The 24,950-nt window shown below is 38.8% G+C and overlaps 1 protein-coding gene across 1 annotated transcript; it reads right to left on the bottom strand.

Annotated features, from left to right (window-relative positions):
* Positions 1-668: 668 nt before the first annotated feature.
* On the bottom strand, positions 669-13,828 carry NAPG (NSF attachment protein gamma). The gene is made up of 12 exons (XM_027676724.1): positions 13,676-13,828; positions 11,942-12,009; positions 10,711-10,795; positions 10,096-10,113; positions 9,498-9,528; positions 8,924-9,033; positions 8,720-8,786; positions 7,993-8,063; positions 6,789-6,867; positions 6,194-6,273; positions 4,578-4,707; positions 669-3,589 (listed from the first exon to the last, which is right to left on the bottom strand). The coding sequence occupies exons 1-12, from the start codon at positions 13,729-13,731 to the stop codon at positions 3,440-3,442; spliced, it is 945 nt and encodes a 314-aa protein (XP_027532525.1). The 5' UTR covers positions 13,732-13,828; the 3' UTR covers positions 669-3,439.
* Between the last annotated feature and the right edge of the window lie 11,122 nt (positions 13,829-24,950).

The raw sequence follows: 24,950 nt of genomic DNA, 5'->3' as shown, positions 1-24,950 counted from the left end.
ACACTCATGCATGTCTTGTCCAACAGGCAGCAAGGTAGGGGAAGAGATGAGCCCAGCTCCTGGGGATGCTAGACTCTACAGACCATTAGCTTAGACATTATTATCCCTGCTCAAACAACCACAGATCCCAAGTGGTTCCCTACTGCTCTCTCAAGTTACATCTACTTCCTCCAATTTTACCATCACTACTAATTGGGGAGGTTGTGGTTGCTTCTTTTTCCCATCCTGCATCCAAAAATGTTCACTATCTGTTATAAATCTAGATGATAAAGCTTTTTATTTTTTTCCAAGAGCAGCTTAGTTCCTGTAGTTTTACAGCTGCTTATTTGTAAACTCTGAGGAATGATTCCTCTTACACTGAAGAACTTCAATTCCAGATTCTTCAGCCTTCAAGTATTTCAGCAAGTTTGACTTTGAAATAGTAGAAAAGGTGATTTTTCTAAAATTACGAATCTCCAAAGTTACAGAATTCACATCCTTAAATTGTGTAAAGAATGTAAAGAAACATTGAAATGTAGTTGTTTTTCAAACTTCACATTGGATCCAACCGAATAATGACAAGCTTGCATTCTCCTGCTGAAAATCACTTTGAAAATCTGACCCAAGTGACAAATAGAATTAGCTGAACTCAGCAGGACCTGATCAACAACAGGGAAAGCTACTACAAATGTGTTAACTTCAAGTTTTATTTTCGATGTTGGTGAAACACATAGCTTTTTTCTCAAGAGGCAGCATCTGTAGAGCTGTCACAAACACATTTTGTACTCTTACACCACAGATTGGGGAAAAGAACAAATAAAGCAGAGGTTTCACACTGCACTTGATCATCTGAGTATTAAGTTACAGATAATTTAGAAATCTTCTGATTTCACATATACATTGCACTGGCCATTGCTCAGCCTTCATGCACAATTAAACTTTATTTTTCTTACAGTCAACACTGGTTTTGGAAAGTTTCTTGCTGTAAATGGTATTTTTTCCATTTCAGATCACCTAAATGATATTTACATAAGTGTGCAAATTGCTTTGAAAGATAGAAACAAACACTAACACATAATATACAGACAATTTCTTCTATAGTTAATGTTTACTAAAAAGCAGTTAACATTCCTAACACACTTTCACTGTCTAAAATAGGAGAATAAGTTATATAAAATAGACCATCTTATGTTCAGACACTTCCATTTCTGCAGATTTGGTCTTTGCAGCAACATTGCAATCAAAGATTAAGATTATACTACTAAGAATCAGAAAAGCCCCTTTGAATTCAATGGCAGCTGAATATGTCTAGTACCAGTTACTTTTGTCCCAGATTTTCCACACTTGGCACGGAAAAAAAAAACAACTTGAGGGAGTGTGGAAGACAGTCTTGCACATCTATTTTATTTTTTTGGCAATATGAAAAGTATGCTTTAAGAATCTAATGCATAAATTTTAATTTTTCTTTTAAGGGCCTGTTAGTGCTACAAGCACAGTTTAAAGAAATCTGCAAATTCTTTCACAGAAGCACACAAGTTTCCCAGTTTTGTTTCTTATGCACCTCATCTTCTCAGGTATATGCAATTGTACACTCCTTGGGATCACACAATAAAACTGGATTTCAGAATTAGAAGGAGCAGAAAATGCAAGCAGAAAATCACTTAGCACTCCCAGAGCTCCTAAACATGCAGGTTTTTTCTACCTGTGATAAAGACTCCCCCATAAGAAGCATATGTTCAACTTGATTAACAAATCCAGAAGGCAGAAGTTGAGTAAACTGGAGTAAGTTGCTCCAATGGTGAAAATAGAAGAGTTACAGGGAAGTCTTCAAAGCCATCTTTCATGTATACCTGTAAGCATTCTCAGAGAAAACCAACTCACTTCCTAAAGTTTGTTAGAGCTAAAACTTCTATATACATCATCAAACAAAGGGAAATCACCTGTCAGATAGTAAAGGACTACAGGTGCATCTTAAATAGCTGTAAAACCCATTGTTATTATTACGCAACACAAAGAGACAAAACTGTTTTTTGAACACCCATTAAACTGAATATTGTGACTTTTTACAGCAGCCCTGCCTGAGTATTATGCTGCAGTTTGTGCACCCATCACAATGCTACTGAGTGCTATCCACCTCAAGGAAAGTGAGTATTAGCCCTCTTAAAGTTTAACCTTCATCAAAATTATGTCTGATGTCAGACATCATGTGTATGTCAAACATGCGCCTCGTATTTTTTATGACATCCAATTGCTTAATATGGCACAAACTGTACCAACACTTAACACTGTTGCTTTTGGTCTCTTGTTTATTGAACTTTGGGCATCACACACAAATTCCTGCTGGATTCCCGGTGACATCACCCTAGTGCAGACCTCGATCAGGTTCTGCTGAAGAAACAAGCCACAGGTACAACTTCTAGAATTGACAACTTCTAAGCATAAAATGGTGAAACAAATTTAAGACACTACAGAAGTTTGCAAAACCCATGATGACTTGAAACCAAATAGAGAACATGTATTAAAATTTGGTTACCTCGGATTCCGAACTAGTTTGAAAAATGCCATTTATAGGAGATATCTGTTCTATGATGTGAATATATGAAAGAATCATATGAAGAATACATATCACTGAAACATTCCACCTAAGTTTTTGTTAAACATTTGCCTTCAGAAGTTTATATTCAGTGCATGTTATCTGCTACTTTCAGTTTCTTTTCTAGTTATGGCATGCTTCAGAAACACTAAGAATGTCATTCTCTCCTTTCTTTCCCAAGGTGCACACTACAAACACTATGCACACATTTATTTCCAAAGACTTCAGGTCAGTAAAGTTCTCAAGAGGAAAGACCTGCGTGTATTTTTAAGCTTGCAAGATAACTTCAAATTAGTTGACTTAGTATTTTCCACACTCACATGGATATTGCTTGCAAAGAATAAGGTCTTAAAATAATATTCCCCAGTGGGTTAAAAACATTGAAAACAAACTGAATGCTCCCCCTAGTGTTTACACTAGTAAAACTCTTGCCTGGCACAGTCTGCCTTAAATAGTCTTAAACGGGAGACCAGATGAATTATCATGCGTTTAACTCCAAAAACAATCGCAAACATCTTTCTGGGACCAAAAAGTGTCAGCTGTTGAAATTCAGTGCTTAAAATTTTGTACCACTCTCCCTACTCAAGTGCTTCTGGGGTTTTGGTATTAAACTGTGCTTTTAGTAAAAATTCTCTCAACTGAAGTCAGGGCCCTAAGGAAGCTCCTACCAGATAAGAGATGAAGTCCAAAGATAATTCAAGATGGTAGGTACAGTCATGCTTTTTCTCCTGTACTGTACCCAGAAGCTGCCAAGTTCATATTAGGATTCCCATATCACAATTGCAATGAAGCTCTGGTAAATCTGGTACCTTTGGATATGCTCAACATCACAAATAAGTCAGATATTTAAGACAACCTAGCCTGTAGCTAGCACAGTCCACCAGAATATTCATCCTCTTCCTCATCAGCATGAGAGCCCACTGCAGCTGGTCCTCTGGCTTTGTCTTGTGCAGCATTTGGCGATTTCTTCTTGATTCCACCTCCTGGGACCACCAAGGTAAGACCAAGCTTGGCATACTGACAATAACAAAGCAAGTTTAATTTCTGTACTGTCACAGAATTGACTGATGGTCACAATAAAGAAGCAGGCAACATTCAGTACAGCAAACAGAGTGATGCTGCTCTCAGAGTATATTTTTTCAGCTTAGAATAAGCATAACATTGGTTCATTTTCTTCCATCTCAAACACTCTGAGAATGGGATGTGAGGTCTGTATTAATACGGCTTATTATAGAATAATTTGGCCACATCCTATAGTTTCTCTGTTTTAAGTTTTACATAACAATAAAAATTCCAGTATGCAGCTCTGCATACATTGCCTAGTAACAGATAATGTAAAAAGTTTTATTGTGTTTTTCAGCAAGACTAATACCTCAACCTTTACTATTCAACAGAGTAATAAAGTAAAATTAGCTAATACTGTTACAAGGTTTGGCACGGATGGATGTTTCCTTCACTTCACACCTCTCCTATCCTTATACCTCCTTATAATTCCTAAATTTACAAGTTCAATTAAATAAAAAAATAGCTGGGGAAATGGTCACAACTGCTCACTCAGCATTAAAACTCTTTCAAAATTAGTACCTTGCTAAGGAATAAGCGATGGATAAAAGCATCCAACAATGCCATCCTGTAGGCATCATACTCTGTGATGTTTATGCACACCTAGCTATTATATTTCTGAGGAAAAGCAGAAGTAGCAAACTGTTCTGGTCCTTAAAGAAGGAATTAGAAGGGGGCTGAATTTTGGTTAACTCATTAAACAAACTCATCAAATGCATAACAAGCTGCTCTTTCACCTAAGCCTTCACACCATCTGAAAGCATCATCACTGAGAGGTAAAGAATATATGAAGTTTACAGGTACAGGGTAGCATGACAGCAAGTCAAAATAAATACATGGATGGTGCTCTTATTTTCCTCTACTAGGAAAAAACCATATCTCTTAACCTCAACATGCAAAAGGATTATTAAAAAAAAAAATCCCACAGGAATTGCCTACTTACATCATTATCCATGTATTTGAAGAGTGGAGAATTACAGACTTCAGAAACTTGATCCTGATCTTGCTGATCATACCCTTCTAAAAGTTGCTCTAGTGCTGCACAATCTTCACTTCCATTGAATCCTGGTATACTGAAGGAAATTAAGAGCTTATTTAAGACATTTCAGCAATCTACTTGACACTCAGCTATTCTATCTTTAAATCAGCAGCATTTAACAGCAGAAGTGCAAGCAGCTTTCAAGAATCTGATAGACTGGTTATTCCACAAAACTGTCTATAACCACTTTGACTTTTCCAGGTACAGAAATCATATCCATAAAAATTAAAAACTTTCAGCAATATTAGTTTGCATTCTGAGAATAAAACCACAACCACAGTCAAGACAAAACAAGTATATTAGAATTTTTAAACTTTTTCCTGACTAGTCAATAAACTCTTTCTCCACTTTACATACAGAAAAAACCTGTCATTCATTTCTACACATAAAATACAAATTGGAAATTTGAAAAATATGAGCAACATGTTTAAAGACTGATCTTGAAAAATTGTTTATAAAAATAAAGTGCAATTTAACTTATATATATGTTCAAGTCATTTCACTAAAACCACAGTTTAAGTAAAAACATGTTATTTCAAGATTTTGCTACTGAAGTCCTAATGAGAGTTGAAATGAAAGTTGCTAGGGAAGCTTCTGGAACCAGGGTTAAACACTAATCCATATTCTGACACCAGAATTTTCTCCTGTATGTGTAAAAAATGCCTTCTTCAATTCAATATATTCAATTAGACTACTTTCTGCTTCCTACATTATCTTTCAGTTCAACCAGCTACTCAAAAGTTACAGAAAGTAGAAATCTTGCTTTTCTTCCCCCAATGTGTGATGAGGGCATGATCTCCTAGATTAATACAGCCAGAAATGAAGTAACTCACATGCTGCAAACTTTTCTTTAACTAAAACATTTAGATTAATCTTTCCCTCAGTCGAATCATCATACTAGATAGTTTAATTGATTATACTGGGATGCTGCCACTGTGCGCTTTGATACTGTATTCCATATTTCCCTTCTCAAACTGCAATAAAATATCATAATGGCAAGTTAGAATTAAAACTTTTCAAGGGCCTCCACACATGGCAAAAACATTTTGAAAAAATTAAAATTCAATTAGCAACATCTGGAAATACCCACTTTTAATCCTAAACATTTGTTTACAATACCTTAACCATGTCTGTTCCACACGATAAGACACAACCAAAAGGACAGCAGTAAGATAAGAATCCCAGCCATAATGGTATTCTGCTCAGCTTTTAACAAGGGAAAACACAGGAGGAACTTCTCATTTCTATCTCATTTCCCCTGTGGCACATAACTAGTTCTTAATGACTAACTTTTTATTTTAGGTTCATTGAGAAGAATCACTGTAGTAATTACAGCTAAATCTGTTATGTGTGAAAAAAATTCCTGATAGCCACATACCAGGGAATGTTATTATTGTACTGTAAGTCAACAGAAGTGCGGGTTAAAAATTTATGAAAGAACAATGGAAACACTGTCAAGCAAAAAGATCTACATCAGTGAAACATTCGCTTTAAAATTATAGGACATGAAGCAGACTTACCTATAGCTTTCTCTCACACATCTCTCTGCGGCAACATAATCATTTCTATGAAGATGAACTAAGACTTGAGCAATAGTTTTCTAAACAAAAAAAAAAAAAATAAACCTAATGATTCCTTAGAAATTAACAGTAAAATATGAAAAAAACAGTAGACTGCTAATATTTAGCATGAAAAAGGTCATTACAATCCCCAATCATTCTAAGATAATGACACAAAAGAGTCAGAACAATATAGTGAAAAAACAGAAAGCCTATCCTCTGCTAGTATGAAATAGATTATCTCCTATAACATTTTAATGAACTGTTGTATCAAGTAACAGTTTTTGTACCTTTTTATCTTTTATAACATCTTTATTTTTATGTGGTTTTGGTGTTGACAGCTCCTGTACATATCAGCATCTTATCTTCAAAATTATAGTAGTGAAAAAAGCACAGTTAGAGATTTGGGAAACATGCACTACTATGAATTCTCATTGTTAGCAAGAAATGTATCCCTGGATCAAGCAGTACATACCATCAGTCAGATGTCAACTGTCATTAACTACCCAGAAAAAAACCTGAAATGCATTATCAGAAGTTGGCTCTTAGAATTTACCTTATAGCATGTAGGGTAATTTTCAATTTCCTTATAAATACTTTTCTCCTTTTGAAGAGACAATGCAGCTTCATCTAATCTAAAAACAAAAAAAACAGGAGTATCAGCACCAGGAATACAGCACAACAAAACTGAGGCTAAATACAAAGTGTTTAACTAATACAGTAGCAAGTCTACTGCAATAAAAAGCAACACAACTAAAAATCAGCAGTAGATCTTACTAACAGAGTAGATAAATATACAGTCAGCAATTCCTTTGTATACATGCTAAGAACATCTTTGGTATTCATTCAGAGAAGCCTTGTTTTTTATAACATCATACAAGATGAATGCTTTGTTCCACACCCTAACAGATTTCTGTATGTCATGAGGTTACTATAAGCTACCAGTAAGTCTGATATCCATGAACTACCAATATATAGTAATAGTAACTACTTCTGAATTTTAATACTCTTTTAATCATCATATTCAATTTCTAGAAATTAGAAGTAGCACATGAGCTATTAAGCAACAGAGCAACCAATTCTTTCATATGTTCTGAAGCTATGTTGACTGGCTTTCACAGAAAGACTTTCAAATTACATTGTCACTTTTCTTTTCTGACTACTTTTCTGCAGTGAAATAAAGTGTCCTGAAAGTAGAGTTAGAAATCCAGAAAATTTCTTAAAGGACCTAAATGTTTCAGTGAAGCAAGTCTAAGCTGAATTGAAGGTCAAGTTTGGTGCAAGTAATTACAATTAAACTTGTCCCATTGAGACTCCAAGGAATGCTCTTCTTTAGGAAGTCCAGAATCAGACTGCTGCAAGCAGATACGTTTCCTCACGTTAATCACCTAATTCCCCTGTTTTGTCTCCTACAGCCATAAAAGACTTTCAAGTACTTTCTACATATTAGTATTGGAAGAAAAACAAAAAATCCTGAAGCAGTTTAATAATTAATGAAAACTGGTGCATGTGCTTTCTAGCTATTCAACAAACACAAAGGAAACAAAGCCTTTCAGCCCATATTATCCCAGGATACAAAACAGGTGGTTCCTGAATGAACATGGCATATCCCACAGAAACTGAATTTTAATTTGAAGTGTATCTCAATGAAGAATTAAGTAACAGTACAAAAATGCAAAAACAGCAAGAAAAAAACCCCAATCAAAGTAACTATTTAAGATTCAATTACATTAAAAGAATAAGAAAGAATAAAGCTATACCTGCGTCCTCTGACTAAAAGTCTTGATGCCTTCCCCAGCATTTCTAATGCCTGCCGTAAACGCTCCTCATTCTAGAGAAGAACAAAAAGAATTCATACATTCTTATTTCATTTGCATAGCATTAAGACCACTAGATCTTTATCTAAGTGTGTCACCTCTAACTTAGAACAACTGTTAGCTATTGTATCAGCAGTTCACACAAGAGAAACATGAAGAGTATTGGAGCTCCCAAGTTCTACAGCCAGCTCCTGTATGGATGTGCTCAGCAAAGTAACACCAATGCAAACTTGCTAATCGGGAAACACGTCACAATTGACAATACAGAAGTACATCAAAGGCAGTAGCAAAAAGGCAAACCATCAGCTCATGGCATGGGTAGAGCACCAAGCAAACACTTCTCCTCTATACTTCAAGGATTTCAAATTATTTTGGGCTCCAGGACTCAACAGCAGATATGTTCCCTACCCTCTGGGCTGCCCAACAAGAGGCAGAAAACTTGACAACATACAAAATTCAGGTTCAGTGAAGTCCTAAACTGAGAAAAAGGCAAAGCAAACTGACTCCTAACTTTTATAATCTCCTTCTCAACAACATAAGAAGCCTTCAGCTTCATTACTCAGCCACTGATGTAAAAGGAAGGAAAAAATTTAGAACCGTATCTTGGGCTTTTTCTTGATTTTATAGCCAAAAGAAAAAAACCAACCAACCAACCAAATCACCCACTTACTTCAAACACTGACGCTGCTTGCTGATAGAGTTGCACAGCCTTCTCTGGGCTCACATTTTCTATTAATCTGTAATAAACATCCAAAATTTTTCTTCAAATAAAAGGAAAATGTTTTTTACCTGAAAGCATCATAAAGACATAAAAGAAAACCAAAGATATACCCACACCTTGCATGCATTCTAGCCCCTCATAGCTCAGACTTACTTCCCAGCCCGTTCCAGAGCAATAGCTGCTGTATCTGGTGTTCCATTCTCCAGGTACATCATACTGGCTTTCTCGATCAGCTGAACTGCTTCAGGGAGTCTCTGCATCTCCTACAAAGCAACAGTCAAAGGGACGCTGTTGTCAGGAATTGAGCTTATGAACAATGACACAAATCAAAGCAAACTGACACCTTATTAAGATTCTAATTTTTATTTATAAACTTGTAGAGCTAGTGAAAGTTGACCACCAACTCCATAAAATTCACTTCTGAGTACTAAACTTTCACGTAAGTCATTAATTTGTGGTAGTTTCGAGCAAAATCAGTACCACTCTTCTGTTACCCTGTGACACAATGCACTCTTCTTTCCTCCTATAAAAGGAAAACTATTTTTACCCCCCAAATACAAATGTTGCTTTCCTCATCTACTGAAGGTGTTGGTGGGCACTACGAGGCAACAGAAAAGTATCACTTTAATAGGCAATTAACTTACATATATTTGTTAAATGATCCAGTGCACAATATTCTTCATCTATAAAATAGAACTTTTTAATAAAAACTAGTAAGTGAAAATACCTTTAGCATCATGCCAGCTTGTTCATAAGCTCTGCAAAGAAAAAAAATGTACCATTTGGTTAAAGATGGTATATTTCAGCAAGCTGTAATTATGGAGCAAAGGTTATCATGCATTGGCTATCACTTCACTGTTAATATTTAATGCTTTGAAGATGTTTCAAGTGTTTTATTTAATGAGACAGAGCATATGTAACATTATCTTCCACAAATTAAGTACTTCAACCACACTACCCACTAAAAATCTATTCTAATCTGATCCACGGGCAATATTTGGATTATTATCTGCTTGCTTTGAAGTACTCTTTAATTAAAAATTTCTTTATAAGCTCAACAGCATAGAATTTCAAAATTATGAAAAGATCATCTAAGAAAAAATATTTGCTATCAAAAAGTGCCAAAGAATGCCAAAATCATCATTTCTTCAGGTAGCCATTGCAAGTTTTCAGACTTTTCTAGCTCCCACTTACATTGAAATGATTTTGAAACAGCAAAATTACTTGAACCATAATGCTTACTATAGTGAAATCAAAATGACAGTTCATGCTTGTACTGTATTTTAAACAATTTGTTTCAGATTACTTAGTGCTTCTGTACTTACTTGGCAGCATGGAAGAGACTGGAAGTAAAACAGTCAAAGTCAAGGACAAAAGCCACATAATGCAAAAGAAAAAATTAACGTGCAAAATGTTATACAACTACTAGTTTCAAAGCAAGGAACCCCATAAAGGCACTATAGGCAACTTGCCAAAAATAAATGATTCCAAGGACAGAAAAATGCAACATAACAATGCACAGCTGCACATAAAGTTGTAAAAAGCACGCTTATTTAAAATATGTTGCTGCTTATTAAATAGTAGTACAAGTACTGTAATAATTTCAGAGGTATGTTTAGTTTATACTATCCATTTGTAGGCAATTAAAAAAAAAATTAAATTTCTGAAGCAGTACCTAGACATCTCAGGCATCTGCCAACATCTTATCACTCCAGATGTTATTTGGAACATATTTTCTGATTGGAAACTGATTATCTAACCAAGAGTTCTTTAGATTTCCCACTCAGAGCACATGGGAACAGCCTTTTAAAAAGCAATTCTGCTAGACTGACAAAATGCACAAATGTATTAAACAACCTGCTACCAAGCCCCATTACTGCAATCTAAGTATCAACTAGTCAGCTTCTTGGAAAAAAGAACAGCAGTCAATGAAAAGATACGCTTTATTGTTTTCATGTGCCTCAGCTTCCCGTAAACAGGCTTCCCTTGCCTGGTCAAACTGCTTGGCATTCTTAAAAGCAACAGCTGCAAGAAAGCAAATAAGAGGTTTTATTTACAGCTTGCCATTGTCCTCTTTTTACCACTTCTGCTCAAGAGTTTAGCTACCTGAAGGTGCAAACAGACTTTTTAAATGAATGGTTACAGTTTACCAAGGTCTTCCCAAAAATCCCATGACGGTTCTCCTTGCTTCGTTAGTCACTTAGTTGCCATTAAAAACATTTGTCAACACCACTTCCATACCACCACATTATCATACATAGTGCACAATGTGTTTAGCTGGTTTTTGAAACTCACTCACTCTGTATTGTAATTACAGAACTGCAGGAATGCATATGTGTATCATTTTAATCATTAGAGGTTATACAAAATCAGTATGGTAGGAATAGAAGTGTGCCACCAATAAGGCATATACGTATAACAACTTCCTCAGCACAACGAATTCAGGGCACAACTATGTATTTCTATCTCCATTTAACTGATAAAATATTAAAGTAGGATTTAAAATAAATTTCAATTTATAAATGCTCCAGTTGCTCTTCCATGTTTGTATTTTTTTATTCAGGCTTCAGTGAGTAAGTAGGAGTGCCTCAAGTAAGGAGTCAAAAGACTATGATAAATTACTACTGTCACAAAGAAGAAAATGTTTAAGAACACAAAGAAATCAACTAGTAAGAATTTTATACTCAGTGTTTCTCTTGTAGTGGAAAAAGGGAAGAAAGAGACCTTAGTATGCCTGAAAAAAAACCCCAACTTGGCAGCATCTCTCTACCTTACTGAAACAGCCTTTGCAAGATGCATTTTATAAGATGATGATTAAGCAAAATTTTAAAACTAGCTTGAACATTTGTCATTTTGTAGATAAAGTCACAGGACTTGGGGGTGGACAAGCGAAAGAAGGAAAGCTTTATTTTTATCACATGTAACAACATAAAAAGTAGAAGTTGTAAGCTTGACAAAAAAAAATCGGTTTTGAGAACTGTTCTAGATCTCCAAGTACTACCTGAAACTTATTTTATAGTGCTACTTTGTTGTTTCATTTTACTTTTAGTCTTCACAACACTTTTACTTACATAGTAACGTACTAAAAATATGTAAAACGTTATCAGGGATTAAGCTTAATGAATACTTTGAAATCATAAAACATATGGCTATATTTACAGTCATACATACCTGCCTTCCCATATTCAGTAGCTGCACTGTCATAATCTGGTTTCCACTTTAAGAATCCAGTTTTCAGGCTAAAACACAAGAAGAAAGGTCCATTAACAATTTGTAAAGATTTTGTTTTACCTTCAAGACACTTCAGATATATTTATTTAGACTACCTCTAGAAAGGAGCAGTTACCTATATGCCAATACTACAGTGGCATCACTACCGTAAAAACAAATGCCAGCACTGGTCAGAATTGCATAAAGCACTGCAATGATCTCCCATAGTTACATGCCTTGCACTAACATGCTTCTGCTGTCCCCAGAGAGTCTCCCCAAGTCCAGCTCCTCAGCAGTAAGACGTCAGCCTACACCAACATGATGCCTCAAGATTTCTAATACCACAACACCTAACGATATTTCCAATATATTTTTTTTCTACGTATCAGGAAGTTTCCAGCGTCCTTCTACAGGAATTTTTTCTGCTGATGAGAATTATCAAAGACTCTCCACTGCATACACAAATAAAAGAATTTACTTACCAACACAAAGCCTCACATATCATTTAAATGTTTACACTTAATGGTGCCACACACAGACATACATACATTAGGGAAAAACGTACACTCTAAAATGAAGTGAGTAATCAGGCAATTTTGATTTCAATATTCTGACTTCCTCACTTCTAAAACAAATATAAAAATTACCATAACTTTTGAGCCATGATTCCAGAGGGCCTGTTACTCTTCTTACTAAAATTATAGCAGCTTTGTCAGTGCTATTACATCCATACTGCTGTCTGTGAAAGTGGGACTTATAAGCAAAATGCCTCTATTCAGTGTTAAAATACACAATAAAAGACTCATATGCAGATGTTAAACTCTCCAAGATAAACGTCAGCATAGGTCTTCAAAGGCCTCCAAGAAGTAACAATCACACTTTTCACAGGTGTAGGAAACAAACACACACATCATCTCTGCAAAGTCAAGCCCCTTTATCCACTACAGTCTCCATAAGTCTTTTCTCTCACTTGTCTGTAGCCTTAAGCTGTGCCAGGGGAGGTTTAGGTCGGACATTAGGAAGAAATTCTTTACAGAAAGGGTGATTAGATATTGGAATGGGCTGCCCAGGAAGGTGGTGAAGTCACCATCCCTGAAGGTGTTTAAGGAAAGACTGGACGTGGCACTCAGTGCCATGGTCTGGTTGATATGGTGTTTGGTCCTAGGTTGGACTCGATGAGCTCGGAGCTCTTTGTCAACCTAACTGTGTCTGTGATCCTGTTTTCCTCCCACTCACTTCAGCAGAAGGGCAGAAGTGACTCCCCTCCCTCTCCAGTTTGGGTCTGAGCAATAGAGGCTAGAAGGCCCTTACTGCTCAGGCCCCAGGCCTCTGAGCCGCACCGCCCCACCGACACCGATTCTTAGTTTTAGGGCCGCTTTCGTCTCCCAGCTCGGGGCAGAAGGGCGTCCTGTAAGCACCCACCCCCCGCAGGGAGGCTGCCCTGAGGCAGACGAGGGGCCAAGCAGCAATGCCCTCCTACTCCCTCGGCCAGACCCCCCCGACCCCGCCACCCCCTTCCCTATCTCCCGAGGTCCAGCTGCCCGGCACACGGGGTGTTCCCTCAGCCTCCCTGCCAGGCCAGCAGACGACACGACGCCTCGGTGGGGCAGTAGAGCGGTGCGGGCCGCAGAGCCCGGGCACTGACGAGCAGCCGCCGGCCAGCCTCCCCCACCGCGCACCCTCCGCCCCGCTCACTATTTCTCCGCTTTCGCGATGTGCTCCAGCGCCTCGTTAATCTTCTGCGCCGCCATCTCGCCAGCGCGGCGGACCAAACTCGCCCGCACTCCTCCGCCTCCGTGCGCTCCCGCTACGGAAGGCGGCGGGGATCACAGGGAGCCGGGAGGAGGAGCGGGGGTTCGGGCTCCGCCTGCTCACCGCGCCTGCGCAGGGCATGGCCGGGCCGCCGTACTGCTGGTCCGGTGGCAAAGCCGCGGCGGGGAGTGAGAGCCCAGGGCCGGGGACTGGTTGTGCAGTGCTGGCCTGTGCCGCGCTCCGGGGGCCGGAAGGCAACTCCCCTGCGGAGCCCCCGACTCTCTCGTGTCCAAGGCCCACGGAACAGAATCACACGGAATCACAGAATCCTTCGGGTGGGAGGGGACCTCTGGAGATCATCTGGTCCAACCCCACTGACAAGGCAGGGTCACCTAGAGCAGGTTACACAGGAACGCCTCCGGGTGGGTTTTGAATGAATCCATGACCTCCCTGGGCAGCCTGTTCCAGTGTTCTGACATGCTCCATGTAAAGAAATTCTTCCTCATGTTGAGGTAGAACTTGCATTTTATTTTGTGGCCGTTGCTCCTTGTCCTGTTGCTGGGTGCCACTGAAAAGAGCCTGGCACCGTCCTATTGGCATCTGCCTTTGAGATATTTATATGTATTTATGAGATCCCCTATAGGCTTCCCTTCTCTAGACTAAACAGGCCCAGCTCCCTCGATCTCTCCTCATAAGAGAGATGCTCCATCATCTTTGTGGCCCTTCACTGGACCCTCTTCTGTAGCTTCTTGTCTGTCTTGTACTGGGGAGTCCAGAACTGGACACAGCCCCAAACAGGAATGAGTGCAGGCTTGCATTTCTCAGTGTTTTCACATGGAGACAAGTTTTTGTTAGAAGTGCACAACTCACAGGCCAAAGGCTGAACAGCCTGCCCTACCCTGCAGGAAGCCTCCTGTGGCCATTCTGCTGAGGCATGCTCCTCTGACTCAGTGTGAAAACAAGAGGCTGTCTCTAGCCAGGCTAGCACAGAAACCTTATGCAGAAGGTGTGATTGGTGGCTGAGCATACCAGGGTTGCTAACACAGGCTACACAATTGTGCAAGATACACAAACTATACACTCGATAACTGAATTAAAAATGCTCATGTCTCTCTTATTGCCCATATGTCCAGCTTCCTTAACTCCTTAATTTTATTAATCAGAAACATCCTTGAGTAGCATAAGATCAATCACTGAGCCCAGGAAGGTGTTTATTCCCCAAACCTGGACTTCTTTCAGTAATCTGAATAAGTGAAGTATTTATCAACCCAGGAGAGACAAAGCAAAGTGAGAAACTGGTTAAACTTGCAAAACTCTTACCAGAACATAGAAGTCATTGAAAGTCCGTAGTGTTTACAGGAATCAGAGCTTTGCAAGTTTCTACCTCAAATGGGAAAAGAAGCAATATTTACATGATTTGTTTTACTCTAGGCACTCATAAAACTCACAGGTCTGAATTGCTTTCCCTTCCTTTTCCCACATTCCCTTGATGACATGGACACTTAATTTTCTGACTTTGGTTTTTGCATTGCACTTGAGAGGCTATCATCTATTACAGATGTTGGAAAATCCCCACTAAATCTTAAATACTATTATTCTGTGTTCTAGATCAAAGTAGGGAAAAAGGTTGTAGACAGGTTTTTTACTTTCAAAAGCAGATGAGTGGTCATGAGAGTACTGGGAGAAAATAGCTAGTCTTGCTTTTGGCAAGCACTCAGTGGTAGCAGGTATAAAGTAGGGGAAGCTATGATCGGAAAGATTCCTGTGTCATCACGTCTGTCTTTTCTTTCCCTTACTATGGCAGCCAGGATAGATCTGGCCATATAACTATGAACTTGCTGCAGTACCTTTCAAATAAACTTGTGTTACCTGGGAAAATAAAATCCTAGATTGCAGCATTAAATGACAGAATAACCTCAGACTATTCTTCAGAAGCACCCAGTTAATGACTTATAGTTTGTGTATTTGCTTGTGCTAGTGCTCCTGGCCTTCTCTGTTCCCTGCGTTGTAAATATCTATTCACTTTCTAGTGAAACTACACATGTGCGCTCTCTGGTTACACTTTATACTGGAATGACCAGACAAAAGATTTCCAAGACAATAAGTATTGAATGAAATAGGATATTCCTGGGTAGCTTTTACTTTGTAGACATGGAACCTTTGGAGATTTTACATCTGGGAAGGATCATATCACAGCATCTGATGCTTGACTGTGAATTAGAATTTGGTGTTAAAAAATGACCAGGTACAATGTGGAAAACGTTTACAGTGTTGGAGTGACAAAAATGTGAACTCTGTAAATAGCTGTACCAGTAGAAGTCATTCATCACTAGCCAGTCCTCAGCTGCTCATCACTACACCTTGCAGAAAGTCTCCGTCTTCTGTTTCTTCATGTACACCATTGCAAGCCTTAGCATTAGGCTATGAAAAGCAAGGTGCGTAAGGTGATACAACTCATTTTGTCTCAAATGGGTTAAAAAGTACCTATGTGAGACTTCATGGGGCTAACCTTTGGCTGGAGGCAAGCAGCTGGGGACAGCACTTTCCATCATGGCTGAGTCCACCCACAGCCCTGGCATCAGAACAGCCTCGGCTTCCTTCAGAAAGCTGTTAGTTGTAAAAAACTATCAGTTTGATCATAGCTAAAATTTGTTTCCCAATTAACTCTAACTTTTCTTTACTATGAATATGCTTTTCTTGTTCAGAAAGTCAGAACTGACTGCAGTGAAATGTATTTTAAATCAGCTACTGAATTCTATCTGCTACTCCACTGTATCTGGAAGGTGAATTTAAGTTTTCCTAGATCTGGATTTCTCACCTCTGTCTGATACCCTTTTTTGGCAGCAGAACATGGAAAGTTCTGCTTGTAATTTATTAATGTCTGAAACTGGAGTCATAACTACAATACAGCACCAGGCTGAAAAAATTACCTGTGAGGAAGGGAGAGGAATCTGCATGTTTCTCCTCCCAGGCAGACTGGACCATCACTAATGGTCTAATGAACAATTGGGTCAGGTAATTTTGGTAAATTTTTGGCCCATAATATACACCAAAATGTGCTTTTTGATCACTCCAACCCACTGCCAGCACCTCAGTGCTCTGGTGCCTTTTCCTGTCTTTTGCATTAAATCCGTATAACTCATTTGTCTGTGAGAAATTACTAGTTCCTGTCTTAATGGATATGGCAGAAAGGAAACAAATAGCTCTGAGGGCAGGAAAATTAATAAAGACTGGTTTTCTCTAAATTTGTGTCTCCCTATTGTCGTTAATTAAATAGCAGAAGACTATGGTGTGAGCATGCCTTTTATTAGATGTCAGAGAATAAAGAGAGAGGGATTATAAATATCCCAGCTGGGGGTAGGTGTGGTAATGTCTAACTGGCTTTCCAGGTTCATTGGACATGAGATAGGAGGAGGGTATTCTGGTGTCTAGTAAGGTAATCCAATGTGAAACATTGATTATGCCTTCCACACTATTTATTGAACATATATACATTGCATGTTTCTTTTGAAGGTTAAGTAAGGTGCTCTGTCCACCTAGGAAAGGCTAGTTGGTTTTGTCAGGGACTAAGAAGACGTGTCATGATTACCAAGTCCCTTTTAGTCCCTACCTACTATCTTCCAGTCTCTCTTGCTTCCAACAAGAATCCATTTTCCTCAGCCATGACAATCCTCAAATGTAATTTATTTATTTATTGTCTCCAGTGGCTGCCTGCTGAGAAACCAAGAAAAGACTGTGGTGGGTTGACCTTGGCTGGATGCCAGGTACCCACCCAGCTGCTCTATCACTCCCCAGTTGGACGGGGGAGAGAGTAAGGTGGAAAAAACAACTCGTGAGTTGGGATAAGGCAGTTTATTTAAAGCAAAAAGTAAAGCAGAAGCTTGCACGCGCAGAAGCAAAGTGAAGGGAAAGATAGCACAGTTTATTCTCTACTTCCCATGAGTAGCGATGGTCGGCCACTCCCGAGAAGCAGGGCTTCAGCATGTGTGATGGTTTCTCAGTAGGCAGTCGTCGGAGAAAATGAATGCCTTCCTACCCACTCCTTGCCTCAGCTTTTGTATCTAAGCTGACATCATGTGGTATGGAATATCTCTTTGGTCAGTTTGGGTCAGCTGGCCTACTTGTGTCCCCTTCTAGGATCTTGCCCTCAACTGAGGAAGGAATGTTACAGTGCTGATGTTGTGCCTGCCCTGCTCAGCAGTATCCAAAACACCGGTGTGTTTTCAACACCCTTCCAGCTACCAATGCAAAGCACAGGGCTACCATGGGGAAATGAACTCCAGCTCAGACAGACCCAATACAACAGTCAAATTAATTTTATGCAATAGTTCGTGTATGACTCACAAGGACATGTACAGTATCTACAGATGTGAATAAATGCTCTTCTGGAGAAGAGCACCTATTCCGGTTGGGATTTTGAAAGCCCAAGGCTGGATAAAAGCCTGTAATTGACACCATACCACTTTCACACATGCTCCAATGGGAATCTGAAAAACTTGATATTTTTGGTATTTGTCACCTCCTGGACTTGTTCCTTGATACTTCCTTACCTTCTCATCAACTGCATCAGCAAGCGATGATAATTTGCCTTCATACCTGATGGTTATATCCACCACCGGTGCCTGACCCACCCTTAATCAATACTTGTAGAGCTTGTTTTGGTGGTCTCACAAGGAATTGCTACTAATTTTGTCTTTTCCAAAGCTGGCAATTCCACAGCCCTGCCATTGCAATCCGTTCCAATTAAAAAAATATGCCTTCTGCATAGAAAGATGACCTTTGGAGCAAAAATTTCCTGTTCTGAGACTGGGACCTCACCACAAACCACTTCTGGAATGAAATGACTGCTTCTGGGTCCGAAATTGTTATTGGTTTTGGCTAGGGTCTTCTTAACTGGCTCTGTTCCCTCAAGCAGTTTACCAAGTGGTCCCACCTGCACAAAGAGGGGATCAGGAATAAATGATGTGGGCATGAATTGCTTAAGTCAATTTAAGTACCACATGATAAATGTGTAATCATATCTTTGCTTTAGATTCTCCTTCTGTTAATGAAGTAACTTCTTCAAGATCGAGCACGTACGTAATTTAAAGATGTGACGCCTTTTCTGCTCCAGCTTTCTAACTTCAGAACCTCTAGAAACCTCTTTCCTTTTTCTTCATTCTCCCTTCTTTCTGAATTGTTCTTCACAGAAAGCTCTCACATCCAACTCTCCTGGTAGAAAGCCAGTTATTCCTCCCACAGAATCTATCCAGTGTTAATGGTTTTTGATGGCTCTTTCATTACTTTGCAGTGGTTTATCCACAAGATGTTCAGTGTGTCATGGAATGACATGTAGCATTGTTCCCCAAATCAAGATACATTCATAACTTGACATGAACATGTATCCATCAATTTGTCACTGAAATAGTGTTTGACATAGATCCCAGAATAGAGGCAGGAAAACATAACAGTTTTTGTCAATTTTGAAAGCATAATTAGATTTTTCCACTTTTCTACAGGATTGCCAACTTACATCTGGTTCTTCCAGATGCCAGCTTCTACTCTATACCCGTGAACAGGGAAGTGAGGAAACAAAGATCAGGGGTTTCCTCTCCAATGGCCCAATCACTGATATCTAATAAAATCAATAAGCCTGCCCACGCTTTTGGTCACTTCTTTTGAACTGAATACTTTTGCACTCCTGAAGCAAGATTTTCAGAGAAAGGATAACAAATTCCCTTTTTTTTTTTTTTTTTTGGCTTAACCTTTGTTAACATTGTTTTTCTTAGTCTGCTTCAGAAAAGCATGTGTAGATCTTCTAGCCTCCTACCTAGAACCAGGCATGCAATCCTGGACAAAAGCTGCTCACATTAGTGTTTTTATGTTGACAGAGGCACAGCTAGTGTTCTCCTTAGTTAAGTTCATTTTCAGAGCATGCCCAGTTGCTAGATTTTGTTCCACATGGCAGCACGGAGTAACTAAAACATCTGCCGCATTCCTCCAGTGTTTTATTCCTCAACATAAAATGTTTTCTGAGATTAATTGCTTTTATCATGTATCTGAACATCCTACCTCATAATACCATTGGTGAGATAACAATAGCAAAGCTTATTTCACCCTGTAGAGGAGTCATTTCTCCAACTCTGAATTGTTATTTACATTCACTATTTTCATGCTGCTGCAGTACATGTCTGTGACAGCCTAAACTATGCACTTTTGTAAGTCTTTTTTAATGACCTGATTATCAAAACTTGTGTGGCATCCACGTGGGTATGCTGCTGAAAGCCTCCTAAGGTACTGAAATCAGTTCCATGGGCACCCTGGCTGACTGAGAAGTGAAGCTCTATTGTTCTCTGTGTAAACATCAGAAGTAAAGAAAATAAATTTTCCAGTTCGTTTAGCACTGTTAAAGCTGGTGATTCTGACTCTCAAACTTAGCATTGAGATAGTTTTAAAAATGTTCAAGGAGAATTTGATAACAGGATTCCATTTGATTGAGTGGCCTAAAGACTCTTTAATCCCCTACAAAGACTACATCTGTACATTAGGTGTTGATCTCTAGATAAAGGTAGTAAAAATCTCCTTTAGTCTTTTGTCTGTGGACGGGAGAAAATCTCCTTCAAGTCAGTGCAATGACTGAAATTTCCATTCTCTAATAAAAAATCAAAAACCTTTAGCCCATCTACGTGAATGTATGCTATCCAAAGCTGTAAGAAGAGCTCAGTGGGCTGCATCATCCAGATACACTTTGATGTGTAGTTTGGATTCAATGGTCATTATGAACCTCTGAAAATTTGTTTAGAAGGATTGAACAAGATGTTCACAAGTGCATTCTACTAGTCTCAACTGTAGCCTGTTGTCTACATTTTAAGCTTTCCATTAATTTCCTTCCAGAAAACAAAAATGAAGTCAAGGCATTTCATGTTATTCTCCCACCAAAGCTTACATTTCTCTTTCAGTAGACCAGTAGTAGTTACAAACCACAGTATTGTAAGCAGCTCGTGTGAGTTAACAACAAACATTTAGAGGAGAGTCTTTGTTCATTCAGAATAGTTAGTTGTGGCCCATCCATGAACTTCCCTCGAAATACAGATAAAACTTTAGCAAACATATGATTTCCTTTGCTATAATACTTTATAAGTTGCAGACATTTTTCAATATTAGTTTAACTAAAGCTTTCTATTTCACATGAGTCCTGCAAACCATAATATTTTAAATTAATTCAGTTCAAATAATCCACCATTTCTTTTGTGTGACTTATTTTGATGAAAGTCTGACTTTGTTTTCTCCTCCAGAACAGATGTTTTATTACTGTAGTGCATGTAGGACAGAACTTGGAGGGTTTTTTTCTCGTGAAAAGTAAATGGTTTATATTTTGTGAAAGTAATTTGTGATATCAGGTTAGCCTGTCTTTGGGCTATCCACAGATAAATAATTAAACTGTTTCTCATATGCTAAAAGCATGTGAGCATAGTGAATTCTCTTAAATGCAATTGCCTTTAATGTCATCTTCTCACACAAACACTAGTGGGGAAATTTCAATCTGGATGCGTCAAAATCTCCTTTTAAAATTCATATTATTTATGTTTACCCTTAATGTGGGAAACGGATCTATGGAAATGGGGATAGGTCTCCATTTTTATTTTGAAGAATCAACTACCAATTCTTTCTTTTAAGCCGCAAAATTTATTTTCTTGTCTCTAAACCTGCTCAACAAAAATCAATTACTGAACTTACAGGTCTGCTTCCCTTGCATACATACATAATCAATAAAGACTATAGACGGACATACAGAGGAGGAAAGGTAACTCAAGGTAGTGTTTCCCTACAGTTCTGCATGCTAGGTCTTCCTTGTGATGGATGTGCTTCTTACAAGAGAGATAGAGAGGGACAAGGGGCAATGGATTCAAACTAAAAGATACTAGGTTTAGATTAGGAGGAACTTTTTCACTGTGAGGGTGGTGAGGCACTGGAAGAGGTTTCCTAGAGAAGTTGTAGATGCCCCATCCCTGGAGGTGTTTAAGGCCAGACTGGATGGGGCTCTGAGCAACCTGGTGTGGTGGAAGGTGCCCCTGCCCATGGCCGGAGGTGTGGAACTAGATGATATTTAAGGTCCCTTCCAACAAAAACCATTCTATGATTCTATGATTCCATGATAGAAATCATAAGCAATACTTACAACAACAATTAAGTTATCGTTATTACGATGCCTACCACTGAAAAATGGTGTAACTAAAACAGAGTGAGTGGCAAATTCTCACTTGTCGTGTTTTGGAGCTTGATACGGTATTTGGCAACTCAACAGTCCATGTTCTGTAAATGTTAGAGGACAGGAGCTTAGTGGTTCCCTTTGGAGTTCAGTCATGTGGACGTAGGTCAATAAATTGTCTCAGATTCATTGGCTGTTGTAATGAAACCCAGCAAACACAGGAGGGCTCTATGTGAACACATATTAAGAAACATTTAAGTTGGTGCCAGACAGGAGCCCAGTGTTCTGGTGTTACATAACCTTAAGTTAATTTGCAGTGCAGTTTAAAGAAATAGAAGATTTTGCTATGAAATTACCATTTGTTTTGCATGGATTTATAAAAGCATTGACTCCATGCTGGATCATAGAAATGTAAAAATAGATCATATAAACCCCAGCTGAAGGGGACCATTATGAAACATATAAAATAAAATTCCTGATTTTGTAATTTATGCTAAATGTATTAATTCTTTATGAAACAAGTTTCGATTTAGCTCTCACAAATATATCACTGTACAACACAAACTGGCTTCTGACAGGAAAAAATTGTCTCTTTCCTTGATTTTACATTACAAATCCTAATTTCTCCATATTGCTACCATGGAAACAAATGGAAAATAAAGGCAGTAAAGGGAACAAAAAGCCGCTATTGCATAATGGGATTTGGTCAAACAGGCTTTCACAACAAGGCTGCGCTGCAGCACAGCCGGGTTACTGCGAGTCCCCTGGGGCAGGATCTGGGCTTGCCCATGCCAGTGTGCAGCTCATGGCAAACTGCTTGTGGTGAGGCCTCCATCTCAATTTTAAGGAATGGGGCTGTGCAGCCACTCAGCATCCCCTGTATCAAACACAGACAAAGTGAATGTGTCCCACATCAGGCAGTGCTATGAGAGAGGGTGGGTGTCTCCTCTCTGGTGGCCCTTGCCCACCACCCCTTTCACGGGAAATTCTGTGAAAACAAATAGAGGATAAATAAAATCTTTCTGTAACAATAATGTGACAGCCCCTGCAACAAGAAAAACATCTCCAACTCTCATGAGAACAGTGTGGGTGATGATTACCAATGACAGTAATAATAAGGAAAGGGAAGCCATGGTTTCCTTATCTGTCTGAGGATGCCCACCTGTGAAGGAATGCTGCTTTGCTGGGGCCAGGTGCTGCTTTGCTGGGGCCAGAGTGCTGCTCTGGACTTTACACAGGAGGTGTCATGGGCTTGTTCCCTCCCCTCATCCACAGCTGTCTACGTAAGTTAAGGAGCTTTGTTCCAACATTTATTACCATGGAAAGAAAAACATTGTATGTAGAGAAGAAAGGCACTAAGTTGCATTTTTCCTGCTCAAATTGGAGCATCTAGCTGAAGATCCCATGGTAGAAGTGCTTTTCTGTTGAACAGTTCCTGAAGCCACTTGTAGCTCAGCTACCTTACGGGTGCACCATCCCCTTTGTTGTTCAACACGGCCCTCTAGAGAGTAATGTAGATGTTAAAAGTGTAAGTCCAAGCTGTTGGGAATAATAAAGGTGGCCTATTGACAGAAACCTCAAGAACAAACTCTTCAGAAGAATCCACGAAAAGGAAAAGTTCATTACCAGATCAGAAATCAAAGGTAAAGGTACTCCAGGAGGATGAAGAATTGTACAAGACTCTTAGATTAATCCTTTAGGACTTAATTGTCTCAGTTCAGCTATAAACCGACATTGCACATGAGTGCCTCCAGTAAGCAATACCAGTTGTCAGGCCCATCACATTTCCATTATAAGTCTAGTTGACTTTAATGTTTAAATCTGTCACATTAAGACCACCTCCAGCAGGCTGGTGGTTAAAGTTAGATTTTATTATAATTGGGGTTTTGTTTTTCTCTTTTCTAGGACTTTTCTTTTGCCAAGAAGTATAAACCTACACTGACATAGCTAATGATGTATTAATTTATAAACCCTTTGGGAAGGAAAGTACATTACAAAGGATTTCTGGAATGCAATTTTTAACCCAGATAATAATTTCATAATCGATTTTTCATTCTGAAAAAAATTACTTAGTTGACATTGTTAATTGCTACTAGTAATCTTAAGGTATTTTTTTTCTTCTCCCTTCAGTGATAAAAGAGTACAGAATATATTTCTAAAGGGACATGTAGCAGTTCTTCTAGGGATCTACAAAGTACAGCTAATCAGCATGGAAAGATTAAGTTCTTATGTTATAGACATGCTGTTCTTGACTAGTGGGTTATCATTTCTTTGCAGAAAGCAGTGTTATAAAAATAATTGAAGGCACACTTCCACATGTACAAACTGAGTAGCCAGGCAGTGAAGGATGTTCAAGCACTGACCCAAGCTTTGAAATTGGAATTTCTGAAAAGGTTGTTGCTTGCTGAATGTGTGCATTTGTCTCATTATGAAAACTGGTCAGAACCTGCGAACTTCTGACCTAAATTTGGATGAAAATATTCTCAGCAAAGTTTGGATCAAGGCTCTGGGTTAAGTCTTAATTCAGGTCATCATACATCCTTTCATTAGGATTACCAGGAAAATGTTGGCTTGAGACCAGGTTTTCCCACTCAGATGTTTGTTGCAAGGTCTGTTGAAGTATTCCAGATTGATTGCTGTACCCACATAATGGAAAAGACCATATATTTTCTTCATATGACTGTCCAGAAAGACAGAAGGAAGATGAGGATATTACTGCAGTACAGCTGTGGGTTTGCTTAGCAAATCTGGCCCACAGACACATTTACATAGCAAATCTCCCAATCACTGCTTCCATTTAGATGAACCACAAATATCTTGGCATTCTAATCTCTCCATAACATATTAATCTCAGCTTGTAAAAAAAATAAAAAAGAGACAGTGAAAACACTGTAGTAAGGATTGCTTTCTTCCATTCCATCATTTGATGCTTGCTGTATTCCTACAGAGAGGAAGAGGAAGGGAAGTAGTAACACATTTATGGTGTAACACAGGGAGAAAATCTCTTTAACTCAAGGTTTTTAAAGGATA

Source organism: Neopelma chrysocephalum, unplaced genomic scaffold (genome assembly GCF_003984885.1).
Source record: "Neopelma chrysocephalum unplaced genomic scaffold, ASM398488v2 Primary Assembly neopelma1_22, whole genome shotgun sequence".
NCBI lineage: Eukaryota > Metazoa > Chordata > Aves > Passeriformes > Pipridae > Neopelma > Neopelma chrysocephalum.
This window is presented reverse-complemented; position numbering and strand designations above follow the sequence as displayed.

Bases quoted from the DNA above. Each gene is read 5' to 3' on its own strand.
- NAPG (XM_027676724.1), bottom strand. From the start codon at position 13,731: ATGGCGGCGCAGAAGATTAACGAGGCGCTGGAGCACATCGCGAAAGCG. The intron at 8,064-8,719 runs GTAAGTGGGTGA...GTTCTTCTCTAG, and splicing joins AAGCAGCGTCAGTGTTTGAA to AATGAGGAGCGTTTACGGCA. The intron at 3,590-4,577 runs GTAAGTAGGCAA...TGTTATTGTCAG, and splicing joins TCAAATACATGGATAATGAT to TATGCCAAGCTTGGTCTTAC.